The 18,118-nt window shown below is 51.1% G+C and overlaps 6 protein-coding genes across 6 annotated transcripts; 3 read left to right on the top strand and 3 right to left on the bottom strand.

The window, feature by feature from the left end:
- Window positions 1–550: 550 nt before the first annotated feature.
- Window positions 551–5,835, top strand: BO79DRAFT_139630 (putative Ras GTPase activating protein; the record flags this gene model as incomplete). Its single annotated transcript, XM_025678199.1, has 3 exons — window positions 551–4,556; window positions 4,608–4,886; window positions 4,946–5,835. 3 exons carry the CDS (start codon window positions 551–553, stop codon window positions 5,833–5,835), a joined length of 5,175 nt encoding a protein of 1,724 aa, XP_025543124.1.
- A 576-nt stretch (window positions 5,836–6,411) lies between these two features.
- BO79DRAFT_167282 (ENTH-domain-containing protein) lies at window positions 6,412–8,680 on the top strand. Its single transcript, XM_025679372.1, has 5 exons — window positions 6,412–6,576; window positions 6,672–6,703; window positions 6,805–6,884; window positions 6,960–7,041; window positions 7,107–8,680. Exons 1-5 carry the CDS (start codon window positions 6,495–6,497, stop codon window positions 8,445–8,447), a joined length of 1,617 nt encoding a protein of 538 aa, XP_025543123.1. The 5' UTR covers window positions 6,412–6,494; the 3' UTR covers window positions 8,448–8,680.
- Window positions 8,681–8,989: 309 nt separating this feature from the next.
- On the bottom strand, window positions 8,990–10,093 carry BO79DRAFT_235584 (glutathione S-transferase family protein; the record flags this gene model as incomplete). Its single annotated transcript, XM_025684493.1, has 4 exons — window positions 9,975–10,093; window positions 9,755–9,914; window positions 9,411–9,671; window positions 8,990–9,333 (listed from the first exon to the last, which is right to left on the bottom strand). Exons 1-4 carry the CDS (start codon window positions 10,029–10,031, stop codon window positions 8,990–8,992), a joined length of 822 nt encoding a protein of 273 aa, XP_025543122.1. The 5' UTR covers window positions 10,032–10,093.
- A 945-nt stretch (window positions 10,094–11,038) lies between these two features.
- On the bottom strand, window positions 11,039–12,370 carry BO79DRAFT_139817 (adaptor protein NBP2; the record flags this gene model as incomplete). Its single annotated transcript, XM_025678206.1, has 1 exon — window positions 11,039–12,370. One exon carries the CDS (start codon window positions 12,368–12,370, stop codon window positions 11,039–11,041), a length of 1,332 nt encoding a protein of 443 aa, XP_025543121.1.
- Window positions 12,371–14,332: 1,962 nt separating this feature from the next.
- BO79DRAFT_189026 (uncharacterized protein) lies at window positions 14,333–15,391 on the bottom strand (the record flags this gene model as incomplete). The annotated part of the gene is made up of 1 exon (XM_025680628.1): window positions 14,333–15,391. The coding sequence occupies one exon, from the start codon at window positions 15,389–15,391 to the stop codon at window positions 14,333–14,335; it is 1,059 nt and encodes a 352-aa protein (XP_025543120.1).
- Window positions 15,392–16,638: 1,247 nt separating this feature from the next.
- BO79DRAFT_285249 (uncharacterized protein) lies at window positions 16,639–17,082 on the top strand (the record flags this gene model as incomplete). Its single annotated transcript, XM_025688337.1, has 1 exon — window positions 16,639–17,082. The coding sequence occupies one exon, from the start codon at window positions 16,639–16,641 to the stop codon at window positions 17,044–17,046; it is 408 nt and encodes a 135-aa protein (XP_025543119.1). The 3' UTR covers window positions 17,047–17,082.
- Window positions 17,083–18,118: the final 1,036 nt, after the last annotated feature.

Genomic DNA, 18,118 nt, shown 5'->3' with positions numbered 1-18,118 from the left:
TTCCGACAATCTCGGTGTTCCTCGTGCCCGTCTTGTCTTATCTCTCCCATTTCTGATCCTTGCCTTATCAGGCCATTTCAGGCACAAGCCCTGCCGTTTCTACATCAACCGATTCTTCCCGGCCCAATTCTTTCCGTTACCACAGGGTTATGCCGCCTCTCCCTTGGATGAACATTCCATCCCAGTGATATCCCACGCAACCGCACGACTCTGGTCGGTTTGCTGCTTCGGTCCGGGAGGCAGGTATGCGGCCAATTGAAGTAGAGACTCTTCCATCTCCATTGGTTATCGCATTCTTTCTCTCAAATCGGCACCCGTGATGTCAAGCAATTTAGCATCGTCCCGACGCACACAGACGGATTTGCCAGACCAAACATCCAATCCACTGCGCCATGGATCAACCGCTTCCACGAGCTCGTCGATATACACCGTCTCATCAAGTTCATTTGCTCCCAGTCGCACGAGCACCGTCTCCTCCACCGCGTCATCTGGGTCCCTACCCGGCCATAGACGGGGCAAGAGTGAGGTAAACACACCAATCTCCGAAGCAATGGCTGGAGGCGCTTCCGAGGGGAAAAGCTGGGCCAATGCGGGCGCGACCTATGAGAACATCCGCCGCTCATTGCGACCACTTTCCCAAGCCCCCAACTCGTCTCCTGTAGCTGCCAAGCAAGCAGCATTTCGTCATTCTCGAAGCCAGACTGTCGACAATCCTCAATACTGGAAGGAAAATCGCCCACAGACCCCCGAATCACGTCCTGCGCAGCCTCAGGATGTTGACACATTAAAGGAGAAGCCCTCATACATTGATCAAAGCCCCACGAAAACCGGTTCGCCGCATGCTGTCTCACCTCATGCCAAGTCACAAGTAAAAGCGCACCATGCACATAGTTTGTCCAACCCGCCGCCGTTCACCCATACCTTGTCGGCCCCCGAGCTAGAGACGTTCCAAAAATCGTCAACCGGCCACCTGCGGACCCTCTCAAAGTTTGCGAAATCGGGTGAGACTGAAGAATTTGCGCTTGATAGTTATGGGGCATCTGTGGTGGGATTACAGGGACGACGACGCCTAAAGCGCGCTGATACGGTGACCGGAAACAATAGCCCCATAGCACGAAAGAAACCGGCAGCATCAGCATGGACGGCTGGGAGCTGGATGGATAAGCAGCGTCAGTTCCTCCAGGCTTACGAGTACCTTTGCCATATCGGAGAAGCAAAGGAATGGATCGAAGAAGTTATTCAGAAACAAATCCCGCCGATTGTTCAGTTGGAAGAAGGCCTGCGTGACGGAGTAACGCTGGCTGAGGTGGTACAAGCTATGTACCCAAACCGAACCTTTCGAATCTTCAGACACCCACGACTTCAGTACCGTCACTCTGACAACATCGCATTGTTTTTCCGGTTCTTAGATGAAGTCGAGTTGCCAGAGCTGTTCCGGTTCGAGCTTATTGATCTTTACGAAAAGAAAAACCTCCCGAAGGTCATTCACTGCGTCCACGCCTTGTCATGGCTGATGTTCAAGAAAGGCCTCGTCGATTTCCGGATGGGTAATTTGGTGGGCCAACTGGAGTTCGAACATCATGAACTCGAGCAAACACAAAAAGGCCTCGATAAGGCGGGCGTCAGCATGCCTAGTTTCTCAGGGATGGCTGCCAACTTTGGAGCGGAACCAGAGCCAGAACCGGAGCCTGAGCCGGAATCCGAGGAAGATCGCATTCACCGTGAATTACATGAAAGCGAAGCCTCGATCGTTGATTTCCAAGCTCAGCTTAAAGGAGCGATGCTGCGACTGAAGCTTGGCAACTTGATGAACGATCTATGGGATTTCGAACCGTTTTTGGTAGAACTGCAGTCCAGGATACGCGGAGACTGGGCTCGACAAATTGTTCAATACCGACTGGATATGCGAAAATTCGCTGTTCAATTACAAGCGATCTGCCGAGCTTTTCTGGTCCGACAGCGGCAGAGAGGTGATAAGGAAAATTACCAGGCCCAGGAAATTGATGTACTGCGGCTGCAGACCCTGATCCGGGGAGCCAAGGCAAGGGCTCAAGTGGACCGTGTTCGAAGTTGTATGCGGAAAGAGGAATCGGGCATCAAATTGATTCAGGCAGCACTACGAGGCGCATTGCAACGACAGAAAGTGTACGATCTTTGCGAGGGCACAAGAGGTGCGGAGGAGGATGTTCAACTGCTGCAGGCTGCTATCCGGGGTGCTCTGCAGCGCAAGCAACTCGCAGCGCAATACGAAGAAACTCACTCGGCTGAGACAGACGTAACTGAGCTCCAAGCCCTTATCCGAGGTGCGCTTCAACGCAGTCAGCTGGCAAAGCAGTACGATGCAGTGCAGTCTGCGGAACCTGAAGTGGTCGAGCTCCAGGCCCAAATCCGCGGTGTCCTTCAGCGCAATCGGCTTGCAGAACAATATGAAGCAACACGTGCGAGAGAGGAAGATGTGACAGTGCTTCAAGCTTTGATCCGGGGTGCCTCTGTCCGTCAGCAGATGAGCACACAGAACGAGGCCATGAATGCGACGACAGCAAGCAGCACGTCTCTGCAAGGAATCATCCGAGGAATGCTGACCCGGAAAGGTATCGAAGAGACAAAATCGTTGCTCTTGCAGGAAGTACCTTCAATTACCTCCGTTCAAGCAGGCGCGCGGGCCCTTGCAGCCAGAAAATTCCTATCGCAGCAAGCAGAAGCGCTCGCAAAGACAGCAAATGAGTGCGCCTCTCTCCAGTCAATTGTTCGCGGTAACGCTCTTCGAGCCGAGCTTGACCGTCTTCGACAAGATCTGAGCGAGCATGTGCCATCCGTTATCGACATCCAAAGCATCTCTCGTGCAAATGCTGTACGATCCTTCCTGAACTCTCAACGCGAGTCTCTTGAGGAAGAGGAGACGTCCATTTTGGCCCTGCAGTCTATGGCTCGGGCAGTCATACTCAGGAGAAGGCTCGAAGCAGATGCGCAAGCTCTACAGCAGGAAGCACCGGCCATAACCAATCTTCAAGCTCTTATCCGTGCCGCAATTCTCCGCATCGACGTGGGCGGCATCTTGGAGGAGCTCGATGACTGCGAGTATGAAATTAGCCAGTTCCAAGCACAGATAAGAGCCATGCTTGTTCGGGTTGACGTTGGCCAGACTCTTGCAGATCTGGCAGCTGCCGAAGACGTCGTTATGGACCTTCAGTCACACATCCGTGGACATCTTGTTCGTTCCAGATTCGAAGAGAAACGCCGCCATTACCGTGAAAACATGGATAAGGTGATTAAGGCGCAAAGCTACATCCGCGGTCGAATTCAGGGTCAAGCCTACAAGAGCCTCACAAGTGGAAAGAACCCGCCTGTAGGAACTGTCAAGGGCTTTGTGCACCTGCTAAATGATAGCGAGTTTGATTTCGACGAGGAAATTGAGTTTGAGCGAACACGGAAATTGGTTGTCCAACAGGTCCGACAGAACGAACTGGCAGAGCAATACATCGGCCAGCTCGATATCAAGATTGCGCTCCTGGTCAGGAACAAGATCACGCTGGATGAAGTCGTAAAACACCAGAAGCATTTTGGTGGCCACGTTGGAAGCCTTCTTCCAAACCGGGAGATTTCTTCCAAGGATCCTTTTGACCTGAAAGCTCTGAATAAGACATCTAGAAGAAAGCTAGAGCAGTACCAGGTTTTGTTCTTCCTTCTTCAAACCCAGTCGCAATATTTGGCGCGGTTATTCCGACGCCTGCGTGAGCTCAACACGCCCGAGAAGGAGTATGATCGGATAAGGCATCTGATGATGGGTCTCTTTGGATACTCGCAGAAGAGACGTGAAGAGTACTACCTCATCAAGCTTCTTGCACGTTCCGCCAGGGAAGAAATCGAAAGCTTCGACTCGCTCCATGAGTATCTGCGGTGCAATTCTTTCTGGAGTAAACTTTTCGCATCCTACATCAAATCCCCACGGGATCGAAAGTTTATGCGTGATATTCTTGGAACTGTTGTGAGGGAGAATGTGGTTGAGAATCCAGAGTTGGACTTGGAGAGCGATCCCATACAGATCTATCGCTCGGCCATCAACAACGAAGAACTCCGGACCGGCAAGCGGAGCCGACGCCGACTGGACATCCCAAGAGAAGAGGCAATCAGAGATCCAGAGACGAGAGCGACGTTTATTCAGCATCTTCAAGACCTCCGCGATATTGCTGACCAATTCTTTTCTGCTTTTGAGGAACTACTGTACAGGATGCCCTTCGGTATTCGGTACATCGCGAAACAGATGTACGAGAGCCTTCTCGCTCGATTCCCCAAGGAGAACCCCGGCTTCATCCTCCAGACAGCGGGCCATTGGGTGTGGAGAAACTACTTCCAGCCTGCAATGGTCGAGCCCGAGAAGTATGGTGTGATAGACCGTGGCTTGACCCAGGAGCAAAAGCGCAATCTTTCAGAGATCTCGAAGGTGATCGCGCAGGTAGCATCCGGTCGACTCTTCGGCGCAGAGAATGTCTATCTCCAGCCACTAAATAGCTATATCGGAGATTCTATCCAGCGGCTTGGTCAGATCTGGGGTGACAGTGAGTATTTCATAACTTATAATCCTTGGGATGATGCTGACCTTTTCGTAGTGGTCTCCGTTCAGGACGCTGAAAGCTATTTCGACATCGATGAATTCAACGACCTTTATGCCAAGACAAAGCCTACTTTGTATATCAAAATGTCTGATATCTTCTCTATCCATCAGCTTATCGCCAGCGAAATTCATTACATCTGCCAGAACCCGGATGATATCCTGAAGGAGGTCATTCGCGACCTGGGTAACGTCAAGTCCAACGAGAGTGAGCTAATGAGCGTCAACTCCTCTGAGATCAATCTCACCTTGAACCCCAAGCTGGCACAAGTTGAAGGTAAGCCCGAGCACTTTCACCACTCACAAATATGCCTGGAGACTGACATTTCAAACTAGACCCAGAAGCGGATGTGAAGGCTTTGTTTATGGAAACCAAGAGATGCATCCTCTACATTATTCGCGTCCAAACAGGCGCCAATCTGATGGACATCATGGTTAAACCACCCACCGAAGAGGACGAAGCCAAATGGATGACGCTGGTTCGTGACGAGTTGAGTGCAAACAACACACGACGGAGCCCTTACTCGGAAGCCACCACCATGGTAGACCTTGCCTCTATGAGTTACACGGAGTTGAAGCAAACGGCTCTGGAAAACATTCTTCAACTCGAACAAACCGGTAAAATCCGGCGCGATAATTACTACCAGGATCTTCTGAATGCGATTGCCATCGATATCCGCACAAAGCATCGCCGGAGAATCCAGCGAGAGCGGGAATTGGACAGCGCTCGGATGACGCTTGCTCGCCTCAACGACCAAGCTATTTGGCTGGATCAACAACTCAAGACTTACAACGACTACATCGAGCAGGCCATGGTGACCTTGCAGAACAAGAAGGGAAAGAAGCGGTTCCTTATGCCCTTCACCAAGCAGTGGGATCACCAACGAGAACTACAGAAGTCTGGCAAGGTCTTCAAGTTTGGATCCTACAAGTACTCGGCCCGCAATCTGGCGGACCGGGGTGTTCTCGTTCACTGGAAGGGATACACTGAACGACAGTGGGATCGGGTCGACCTTACCATCTCGAGTAACGAAGTCGGAGTTTTCACCATTGATGGAAGCAGTGGACCGATGATGATCCCGGGAGCCAACGCGCAGGTTCCGTTGGACGACCTACTACAAGCCCAGTTCAATAACATGCAGTTCCTGGACTTCTTCGATGGGCACTTACGAGTCAACGTCAATCTTTTCTTGCACCTGATAATGAGAAAGTTCTATAATGAGTGATGGAGCGGTTTGATGCTGGATCATGATCTTATTCCGTCTATTACGTTTCATGTGTTGATGTTTTCTTCTGTTTATGTTTTTGTTGTCTGCATTTCTTTGAGATATCCCTTCCTCTTGCTATCATGTTGACGATGAAAAAGAGCTCATCTGGAAAGATGCCTGGAGTGGGCATGGTGGAGATGAGCCTTCGAACTCTTATACCTACTGAATATGTTTTCCTGTATCCCTCAGGTTTGCTATGCAAGGTGTCTTTGGATGCTTGAGCGCAACCGCCCGCATGTTATGTATGTATGACCTAAGCCTGCCTCGACGATGATTGAATGAATACCATAAGTGTACGTATCCTAAAAGTGAGAGCCTTTGTAGTAGCCAGTAGTAAGAGAAAATAATAATAACCATCATCATTCTGTCATGATTGAGTGTCATCTGTGAATAAGTTGTTTCAATGAAGGGAGGGAGGACGAGCCATGGACGGGTCAGGGGTCGCCACGTGACGGCTTGGGGCCCAACGGCGATCGATGCCAGCTGGAGGCGATGGCATCTCAACTTCCGCCTCTTCCTCCACTGCTGCTTGCCCTCCTGTCCTTGTTCCCGCAGGTCTTTCCTGTTACGGTTTCAATTGATTCTGTGCTAGATTCTCCATCTGTGCTGTGTGCGCCATGGATTTCTCTAACCTCAAAGAACAGGTCAGCAACCTGACCTTGTATGATCTCAAGGCGGGAGTCCGCAAGGTCCAGAATGGTACGTCCCCGCGGTGACCCCAGAACGCTTTCCTGTCATTTTGGATGGCCTCGGATTCTGTTCCTTCGATGCAGGCGATTCACTGATTCTTATAGCGGTCATGAACTATACCGAGATGGAGGCCAAGGTCCGTTCCTACTATCCCGCCAGTTCCGTCCCGCCACGAGCCCCGGGCCTCCGCACCCCGTGTGGTTGTATCCCTCGAAGCACAACACTCACATTAGACAGGTCCGAGAAGCTACAAACAATGAACCTTGGGGTGCTTCGAACACACTTATGCATGAGATTGCCAGTGGAACCCACAGCTAGTCAGTGTTTCCGTCCCCGTCGCATGGCCTAGCAAGGACTCCCCTGGAGTACTAATGACGTGTCGCAACATACAGTCAATTGCTCAACGAGATCATGCCTATGATTTACAAGCGCTTCACAGACAAGACATCGGAGGAATGGCGACAGATCTACAAGGTGAGTCCTGTTTTCTCCTATTCTCTCCGCGACACATGTGGACCACGGCTTACGATGCGCGACAGGCGCTCCAACTTCTAGAGTTCCTTGTCAAGAACGGATCCGAACGAGTTGTCGACGATGCCCGCTCTCACATGTCCTTGATTCGGATGCTTCGCCAATTCCACTACATCGATCAGAACGGAAAAGACCAGGGTATCAACGTGCGCAACAGGTCCTCGGAGTTGGTTAAGCTGCTCGGTGACGTCGACTTGATCCGCTCGGAGAGGAAGAAGGCCAGGGCCAACCGCAACAAGTTTGGTGGATTCGAGGGTGGCTCGCACATTGGCGGTGGCATGTCCAGCTCTAGCTCCGGCAGGTATGGCGGCTTTGGCAGTGACAGCCTCTCGTTTGGTGGATACAGTGGAGGTGTCTACGGTGACGGTGGTGGATTCGGAGGCAACACAGGCGATTTCGGGGACTCCGGGAGACGTTCCAATCGCTTCGAGGAATATGACGAGTATGATGAGGGTGATGCTAGTCCCCCGCGCCGGCGCGGGCCCAGTCCTCCCCGTGCTAGTGCTACTCGCCAGGCCAAACAGCCGGCCGCTCCTGCTCCTAAGGAACCCGAGCAAGACTTGTTCGACTTTGGAGAGGAGGAGACTGTCGCGACATCTGTCAGCGCTTCCAAGAAGCCTGCCACAGGCAATGGTCTAGATATCCTCGACACCCAGCCTGCTGACGACGACGACTTTGACGATTTCCAATCCGCCACGCCTGCGCCTGCGCCGGCATCGTCAGCCCAGTTTGCCATTCCCCCGCCGGCCTCCACCGTCAGCACGACCTCCAGCACGCAGTTCGCTGCCCCCAAGCCTGTCTCGGCCACCCAGGGCTCGAACCTGAACGGCATTGTAGGCTTCACCTCGATGACCCCTACCCCGACCTCGAGCACGATGGCGTCTCCCACTCTCTCTCAGAGCTCCCTGGCACAGGCCCAGAAACCCGCGCAACCCAAGCCTAGTGGCTTCCAGGCCGCCACTCCCAACTACTTCACCTCTGTTTCCACCCTCTCCAACACGACTCAGCAACCTGCTATGGGTCACCGCCCCAACATGCCTTCCACCTCCTCTTTCACTTCCACCACGCCCTCTACCCCCTCTGCCGCCAACAAGCCCGCTGCCCCCAAGGCATCCGGTGACGTCTTTGGATCTCTCTGGTCCACCGCCAGCGCCAGCGCCGGTATTCAGAAGAACAATACGGGCGGAAACAAGGGTCCTAACCTAGCCAGCATGGCCAAGCAAAAGGCCAGCGCCGGCATCTGGGGCGCTCCCGCTGCTTCAGGCAGTCCTGCATTCAACCAGAGCAGCAGCAGCAGCGGGGCGCCGAAGACAACGGGAAGCTCTGGCCTAGACGACCTACTGGGCTAGGTTGATGACTATCTCAGCTCGACCTTTATATCGTTGTCTCCTTCTTTTACCCCGCTTAGCTGAATGTTCTCTTTTCCTTTTTGGCACTGTTCGAGTGACTGTGTGTATACCGTAGTACGAATATTTCTTCTCTTATTTTGTTTGCTTGCGTGCAAGATCTAAAATAGCAGGCCTACCCTAACTCACTTTTTTTTTTTTTTTTTCCTTTCATCTATTCTGCTATCTACCTATTGCCCCTAGCCGATTCTTCGTGTGACTACTCCAGATATATTCTCGTTCTCCCGTGGCATAATAGCTCGGCTACCCCTATTCCCTGGTATGATATGGTATGGTACGTTACTTGATAACTCAAGGGTACCCTTGAACCTATGCTGTACTCTTTTCTCTATCGAAAAGCAGAAAAGTTCTATAGGATGCAATTTAATTAGAATTGACTTACCAACTTGATATATGTAGGATCCAATTAAGTAACTATCTCTTATACAATCCTACCCTAATCATGATATACCCTCGACTACTGATATAGACCCAACTAAGTCCCTTCAATCCCTTCCAGTACTACTAAGCAACAACTCAGGATGAACCTCCTCATCATACCCCTCCCCCACCCCCCTCTCCACCGCCGGCCTCTCCTCAATCCTCTCAATCCACCTCCTCAGCAGCGGAAACCTACCCATTTCCTCCTCCGTAATCGTCATCCTCTTCCACGCCCTTATCCACGCATACGCATTGATATCAGCAATACTATACTTCCCTCGTCCCTCGCCCACCAAGTACTCCCTCGCTTCACCACCACCACCATCACAACCAGCCAAGCTATTAGATAGATGTAGTTCCAGCACGTTGTAAATCCGAAGCGTCTCGGCTTTGAATTTCTCAATGGCATCTTTCACCCAGGATTATAAGCACATTTCACCTATATGATATCTCCTATAGAATGGGGATGGGAAAAAGGTAACTTACAAGAATCCACCACCCCCGCGAACCTCTTAAAATAATTCAACCCCGCCTGCTGCGGCTGCCCCGACGCAGACCAGAAGAATAACCACTGGATAAGTTGAGATTTGAGCACCGCTGAAGAAAAGTGGAAGTGCTGATCTGGGTCGTATGTTTCGACAAGGTAGAGGAGTATAGCGGAGGATTCCATTACCGTTATTGGGATGGAGGAGTTGTTGTTGTTGTTGTTGTTGTTGTTGTTGGTGTCGATGAGGAGGGGGATTTTGCCTACAATCCCTTTAACTTCAGTAACATATCTTCCTGCCCAGGTGGGTTTCAAAAGTCAAAGAAAAGAAGGGTTGGGGTCTGACCGTTAGGATTCAGCGCCAGAAACCACGGCTGCTTCTGCTCGTCCGTGTCGAGGTCGATTAGGGTTGTGGTCCATTGTAAGCCGTATTTTGCGGAGAGTTCTTCGAGGAGGATTTGGACTTTTTTGCCGTTGGGGGTGCTGGTTGTTAGGAGGTGGAGGCCCTAATCTTTATTCTCAGTATGGTATGGTATATGTAGAAGGAGGAAGGGTGAGGGGGTTACCTTTGTGTTTTTGATTCTTGGTGGTGTCGTTGGTGTGAATGGGCTTGGGCTTGTCATTGTGGTGTTGGGTATTGGGTGTTGTAGGGTCAGGTTTCGTTAGATTGGTTAGTTGATTGTAGTGGTAGTGGTGGTAGTGGTAGTGGTGGTAGTAGTATTATTTATATGTCAATCTCACCATAGCATGATGGCATCATCTAATCCTTGTCCGACGGATGTCCGGATTGATTTGATAGTAAGCCTCTTGACGTCTGTCTCGGAAGTTTAGGCACCAGCTACTAGGATGATGATCTTAGTTTTGAACTAGAGGAAGTGCGGCTTAGACTCATCCCTGTCATAGTAGTTTTTTCGGTACATTTGACTTTGTGAATTGGTGGTTATTAAGGTTGAGGTTGGCAGTGGTCATACTATATACACTACTAGCTAAATACTTCCCCAAACAAGGGTTTGAAAGTCAAATGTATAATAAATACTAAGATTGTAACCATTGCTCATAAATCACATATATATAGATGGATAAACATAACTAACGCTGTTGGAGGTATATGAATACTTCGATCACACGCTGTATGCTAGGGAATGCTTTTGTTTTCACAGAAAAGCAAGCAAGCCAGCCTACAACCATAATCTAATGCATTGACGCCATCGCTCAAGTACAGAAACATATATACAGGCACATTTGCCCTCCCCTTTCCCACATTTGAAACAGTCACCCTCACCCTCACCCCCACCCTCACTCACAGTCTCTCCACATCTCTGCTACCCCTCTCCCTCGTCATGAAATGATCATATCATGCATGCATGCATTCACAAACAGCCGTCCCGTTCAAATGGTGGTATTCCAACAATAGCAGTTCCAGCCGGGGAACAACAAGAACAGTAAGGAAATATAATAAGAAGAAATGAAAAGAAATAGGATGATGCAATCATGTTTGGGTCGAGGTTCATCGGCCCTCAGGAGAGTAACATGGCCAGCAGCTATTATACTAGGTCACAGATTCATCAGAAGCTGAGATCATATGTACCCCCTTAGCAGGACATAATGTCCCAGTATTGCAGGTATGAAACTAGGCTGCCTTCTTTTCAGGAAGGTCTTGCGGGGCTTCGAGCCCCTGATCTTCTGCCGGGAAATGTGACATGTTCGAATCCGTCTTGCCACCGCTAGCCAGCTGCGAAGACTCCCTCTTTGCCCCGTTGGAGACATGCTCGACGTTCACGTAGGTCGACTCCAGTGGGAGCTGTTCGTCTTGCGTGGGTGTGATAGCTTGCTGGGAATCTGTCGACTCCGGGCTCAGATACGTGTTGTTCTCCTCGTCCGCATCAGGCTCGCCGTTCAACGACGTCAGCCCTCCCTCGATATCTCGAAGCAGACGTACAAACTCCTCTGGTACCAGCCCGCTCTCTCCAGTCTTGGGATCCTCCGCAACAAGCCAGCCCTGACCGTGCCGGTACGAGACAAAGATCACCTGCCCTTCAGTAAGAGGCAGCTCATTCTCATGCTCTCTCGTGAAATCGAACAGTGCAACCGCTTTTCCGTGCATCTCCTCATCAGGGCACCCCACAGCAAACTGGAAGTCACGCGAGTACCGATGATCCCCGGCATAGTCGTCTTCAGAATCAAAGTCCGCCTCATGTCCATAGGCGTGATAGTCGTATGAGCCTACATGAGAATACCGGCTCTCGTTCGCCGGATAGGTGACATACTCGCCGCCCGGTCCATCCTCCAAAGCGTCGTCATCGTTCACATAGTACGTCTCACTGCCGTCCGCGTTCATACTGACAAGCGTACCCCGATCGGTATCTGCCTCATAGCCCATGCCTTGATGCTCGCGGCCACCAGGGCCCCTGGCTTTCCGTCCATTAAGGTCAGTTCCGGTGGACTTGTTTTTCCGGTGACGCGGGGCGGAAAAGACTGGGCTGTGCAAGTCTTCATCCTCGCTATACGGCGGTCCATCGCCAAAGGACATGGCGGGAAGTTGCTGGTGCCCATAGCTATGGTCGGTAGTCCACGGTCCCACGGACCATTGGCCACGAGAACTATCCCACGGGGCCGGAGGATCGGACAGGCGCCGTTGCTCACTTGCCGGGGTGGACACCACCGATGCACGAGGCGGCAATGGGCCATAGTGAAGAGGATGAATAGGAGGATACGCAAAGTCGCGAACCAGCGCATACGGTAAGCTGGAATGAAAGACAGGAAAGACGTGGGATCCCGGCCGCGACCGATTCTGAGAAGCTAAGGAAACATTAGAGTGCGTGGAGAGACGATCCTTTGCGTACGAGGAGGATCGCTGACGGCCCTGCCGCTTAACTGGGGAGTCTGTGATTATAGGAGGCAAAACCGTTAGGTTCGAGGAAGCCGTGGGCTGCGATGAGGGGGCCGAGGTTGTGGAAGCCATGATGATGGTCATGAGTCCTCAAAGGTAATGATCAGAGCGGAAGAAAAAATGATTACGTGTCGAAGATGTCGTGTGAGGTAATGTCGGGTCGGATGTTTGTCGCTTGAGAGGGGATAGAAAAGCTGGAAAACCGGTCCGCCCTAGTTTCGCATCGCGATCGTTCTTCCACGAAACTCTACTGCCAGATCCCGCCCGAAGGTTATTTCAAGGAAACTCTCGCACCAAGAATATGTATGCGAAAGCATGCGAATCAAATCGGAGGGATGTCTCGTGAGCTCCTTGCGTACAGCACGATGCAGATCTGGGACTGGGAGGACGCTGCGCGCCGAAACAAGTCTGAATCAACCGGAGAGGGCACTAGACGACCGGCGACAAGTTAATGGACTGCGGCTAGACGCCAAAGAAGCGAGGTGGCCGCAATGGGATGTCTGACAGGTCCGGGTATAATCGACAGCGAACGGACAGGTACAGCGCGGCTATCGACCTCAAGAGCAAGCACCGCGGGGATCTTCGATGACGGGCAGCTGTTCCCCTCTCTCTTTCTCGGGCCAAGAAATATTAAACACAACGACGTTGACTGCACCGACCAGGCGGCTGCAGGGGTGGCAGGCAAGATTTGATGAGCGACAGCCAATGCCCGGGGGAGGAGAGGTTTGCAGCGAAGCAGGTGGAAAAAAACAAGAGGAGGTTGTTTCGAGAGCGTTTTGGTCCCGCGCTTGGGAGTTCGGGATGGTCGAAGGCAAAACTGGGGATGCTAAAATTAGCAACGAGGGCAGGGCCAAAAAAGCGCCACTCTGAGAGGACGGCGACTACCGAACCCAATGACAAACGGGAGATAAAAAGAGGGGAGGCAGGAAGGGAGGAGATTGATTGATTGATTGATTGATTGATTGATTGAATATTGAGGGGGGGGGGAAATAAGAAAGAGGGGATGAGCGCCAGGAGAGGAGAGGACAAGACACTCAGCTGCAGGAAGCAGGAGAAAGATGACACACAGGATAAGGGACGGTGGAGCGAGAAAGGCAGAGAGAGCGAAAGAGCGAGAGCGAGAGGGAATGAATGAATGGTAGGGGCGAGAGGGTGCGACAAGAGGCTTGCCAGTGCCGGAGATTACTGCTAACTTACCTGCCGTGAAGGCTCCGACTGAAGCGTTAAGGATCAACGAGGCGCAGTCACCGATGCGGTGGAGTTCAAGGATTCAGAAACCCGCTGGCATGCAGGGTCACTGTTTATCGAGGCCGGGCAGTCAGGCAATTGAGGTTTTCTCCAGGGCAGAAAAAGGGAGGGGAGTAGACGCAGTTGATCAGGGTGAATAGTCCGGGGTCTTTCCTGACTCTAAACCGACATCTTCCACTCCTTCAAGCTCGTTTTCTTTTTTGTCTGGGAAGTTTGAAGATTCACCCTCTCCACGTGACTGCCCACGCGTGGCTTAGCGTGTTTCAGGTGTGGATGCCTCGGGCCATCGCCGAACGGGCCACTCGATGCCTTAGAAGTCAGGCATAGAAATGCTCATGCTCTGCTCTTGTCTCTCCACATGCCTTTCTGCCTTGCATGGCTCATAGTAGCTACTATTTACCCACCACGCCCCAGCCACTAGACAATAACCAGCCACTCTAATTATATCTATTTGTTCCGGATATAGGATCCGCATCTACTCCTCGTGGTCCTGCGGTGGATCTATTTCTATTCAGTTTATCTTCCACGAACCTATCTACCATGTATTACCCTAGGAAAAGCACAATGGGATGAGATCCGGCATTTCAATTGTCTATTGATCAAAAGGGTCTAGTCAATCAAAGGTCAAAAGAGTGACTGTTATCAATCCCGGCTAGGCCCGCCTAGCTCGAGCGGGAGAAGAGAATGTAAAAGCTAACCCGCTCTCTTCGGAGGGTATACAATGCATTCCAAATCCCCAGCTATTGGGAACGCAAGGGATCCACATCCAAAGCAAGGTCTTTTCGATCAAGTGCTCCCAGCCAAGGCAGCACTGCTAGTCCAAGGTATATGTGTCGTGATGACTGTCGTCAATGTGAGAACTCTAAAAGGCGCCACTGAGGTTGGTGTTGGCGTCGGAGCCGGCGTCGTCGAACTTGGCGCAGAACTACCTCCAGCCTCCGTACTATCAGTGCTAGATCCCATCACCTCGGCAAACTCAGACGGAATGGCTGCGCTGTCCAGGGACTGGCCCTCCACATATCCCTCCTGGACGTGCGTATGAGTTGTAGGGCTATCGACCACATCTACATCAATGCAAGTGGTATAGATTTCCTGCTTGCCGTTGGGGAGTGACGGGTCCACGCCAGGAGCCGTGGGCCAATTCCAAACCCAGTAGAGCGTATACGGCTTGCCTGTAGGTGCATTCGATGGTAGCGCGATGTCCTGTTGACACCACAAGTCTGCGCCCATCAATTGGTCCGCCACGTGGGGGTACACGGCTTGACGATGTTCGGAGATATTGCCATTGTTGATCTGGTAGCAACGGCCGTCATCAAAGTTCTGCTTCGACAAGAGAACACCGCGTCGATCCCCTCCCGTACCGTCGCGATTCCAGGAATTGAAAACGTCCAGGAAGTTCTCCTCCTCCTTCGGCTCGGTGGTTCCGTAGACGTAGATTGTCCCTCGATTCTTCGGCTTTCCCGGTTGATTCCAAGGTAGAGTCACATGGCCGTTCTCTTGGTAACGAAGAGCGATGGGGGAGCCGGCAGATGCCTGCAGCCGCGGGCTACCCTCGGTCTGGTTTCGTGTTCGCTGTGTGCTTTTGCACATCTTGTCGGTGGGAAGAATTAGACTCTGGTTGGCTCGATCATTTGGTGGAATCAGGTAAGTCATGGTGGTGTCGCTGAACCCGGGAGTAGTGCGATGAACATTGCCTCGAGCGTAGCCTGGAGATCCGATGAAAGTTCCATTCGCCGCAATGGCAAGCAGCTGTTCGATCCACGAATGTGCGTTTGCCGTCGAGAAGAGGAGGACCAGCAAGAGCAACCTCAGAGCGCTGCTGCGAGGTTGGCTTGTGAGCCCCATCTTATATAGCCACTGTATGTTTTCTTTGAATCGCAAATCAAGATACACAGTATCTTTACTCGGATAGTGCACCAACCAGTGGTGTCTATAAAGGTGGCAGTCTGTTTGTAGTATTAGTGTTTAGAAGAAGGTTGACCGGGGCAATATATTGAGTGAGAAAGGATACGCACAAACTATATACTCATGCCCAAGAACACTTCTAAGCTTCCCTATTCGATCCTCTGTGTTATCGAAGTACCTCAATAGGCGGTACAACAACAATAGGAGGGACAAAGAAGATTTTGGCAAACAAAGCGATTGTCTGGTCACAAAAAGGCAGAGACCCAGCAAGTTGACAATAGGACGAACCCGCAATAAGTATTTATCTGAATGTCCCGCTCTCCATCTTTATCTTCTTCTCTATAGCCCGTGTTTGCTCGCAGCCCGAAAGAAAACATATGGGGATCGACCACAATGCCCAATGTGATCAGGTCATTTGAAACACGCCCATCCTGGCAAGTGAATAAACCAGCGCCAAGAGAGATTATTCTTTGCAGGCGCTAAGGATGATGCCAGAAACGATTGAAGTCATCGTCACGGTCTATTCATATCCAATCGATCGCCATGCTCGTCCTACCAAGCTTTTCTGGTTCCCGATATGTCACAGATAAAGACCTTGAGTCATTGGTAGTAGCTGCTGGATTGAGCCGTACTACAAAGCTGATTGAGTCAAACGTGCATAGCAAGGTATCCTGGGTATCAGAATCTGAAATTAGCAACAGCGCTTAATCTGGTTGGAAGCAAAATCTCATGACAGAAAGTGTGTTATAGACGATCTCCCGTGTTGCAGATGTGAAGACGTTGAAGACCATCGAGGGCGCTAATTGGCTTGGGTGTCCTCAGTAGCGCTCCGTCGTGCAGAACTAATACAGGTGACACACGAGAGACATGTGTGTCTAATTTTGCTCTATGACTTGCATCAAGGCTTCAGAATTCTCTGTCGCCTACCGCGCAGACTTCTGTTGATATTGGGTGTAGAGGCGCCGTGTTGGGGATCGCTGAAACACGGGCGCCCCGCTCTCTCTAGCCTGAGCAAACAAAGCGCGCTGACAAGACTGAATTCCCAGACAAGCTAAATAGGTGGTCGGTCAGTAGTGATTCAGATGGTCCTGGAATAATGAAGCTGCATCTGAATAGAGCAGAAACTTACAATGTGATCTGTCAGATATCAAGCTTTCCGTCAGTCCTTCTAGTGCCTGTCGCATACCATGCATGAGATGGGTGACAGGTCTTCTCGGGTACCACATTATAACCACATTATCCAGGGACACATCCGCAATGGCCACTGCAGCTTCTCAGCGGCCTTGTCCGTTAGCAGACTCAGCCAAAGCAAAGAGCTGAACCTGTCGCACCTGAATGTTTCTTCCACGCTCATTTTGCACTTCCTTGGCAACTACGCGATCCCCACCGTCCCCATTGCTGAATCAAGTAAAATCCAGCGTCTCCGACCGTCGACGGTCCCATCAGTACCAATCATATCCAGACTCAGGCAACCTCTGATCCCGCGACCGTTGTCCGACTACGCAGAAGCCATCGAACAAAATAAGACAGGCAAATTCGATGCCGTAATGCGATTTACACATTCGAGGCAGTTAACCTTCGTGTGCTCTCTGTGATATCACTCTGATCGCACTGGGTTGCGTACGCGCTTTGGCCCGCAAGCGAAATCTGGTTTTTCTTTTGGGTTTCCGAGATCTGCTGGTCGCTCGGTAGGGATGCTGGTTTACAAAGTACGTTCAGGTCTTATGGGCCAGCAACTTGTCAAGGTTTGGACACCAGAGCTTCCGCTCATCCGTCGGTATACACACTGATTTCAGAAACATATTTCGAAGCGAAACAGCAACGACCCGATGGAGCCCTTTTGTGGCAGAGATGAAAAGATTGATTAGATGAAAATAGGTGGGTATCGTGCGTTATCTCCGATGAATCACGACTCTTCAGTGGCCATGGTCTCCTTGTCCCGGTGTCCACCGTCCCACCCATCCCCGAAAGGATGAGGGAATATTCAGGACCTTGGGCTGCAGGTTGGAGTCCGATGTGGATGCAGCTTCAACCCAGATTGGACACTATGATAGAACTGGCGATGGTAACTTACTTTAGATTACCTAACGCATTCAAAGCCATTACGCCTTGCATATCAAATACAAGCTGCGTACGAAGTCGAAAGACGCGCTTTCTTAACAGCTCTCCGGGCGCTGATGGTCATCTTCTTTTAATTATAGAAAGTCATTGGTTGCTGATTTGTTTGCGACCTGCAGCCATACGAGACAGTCTTCTTCACCGAGGAGCGTGACTAACTGTGTCTATACTATGACTGAAATATGCCATCAACTTGGATGTAATGACGATGCTACGACGGATAGTACATGTTTGGAGACCCTATTAAAGAGCCATTTTTCCTGCAAATCCCTTGCTTTTGAGCAGACTCCTGGGCAATTATTCAAAAGAAGCGGTCTACTGAAGACTTGGATGATACTGCCGAGTCAGTCCAATCCATTTGAAGCAAGGTTGATGACAGATGAAAGAGTGCTTTGATAACGCTCTGGCATGTCATCGAAGAAAAACTCCGTTTAAGTTAGTCCGCAAACAACATCTAGATGACCTGGGACGCTAGTAAGGCAGACCCTGTCACGATGTAGTAGATGTACCAATCGCGCTGCTTGCCGGGAGGCTGAAGTTTCTGTTTGC

This window comes from Aspergillus costaricaensis (genome assembly GCF_003184835.1).
Source record: "Aspergillus costaricaensis CBS 115574 unplaced genomic scaffold BO79scaffold_5, whole genome shotgun sequence".
NCBI classification, from domain to species: Eukaryota; Fungi; Ascomycota; class Eurotiomycetes; order Eurotiales; family Aspergillaceae; genus Aspergillus; species Aspergillus costaricensis.
Note: the sequence above shows the minus strand (reverse complement) of the source record. Positions and strands in the feature narration are given on the sequence as shown.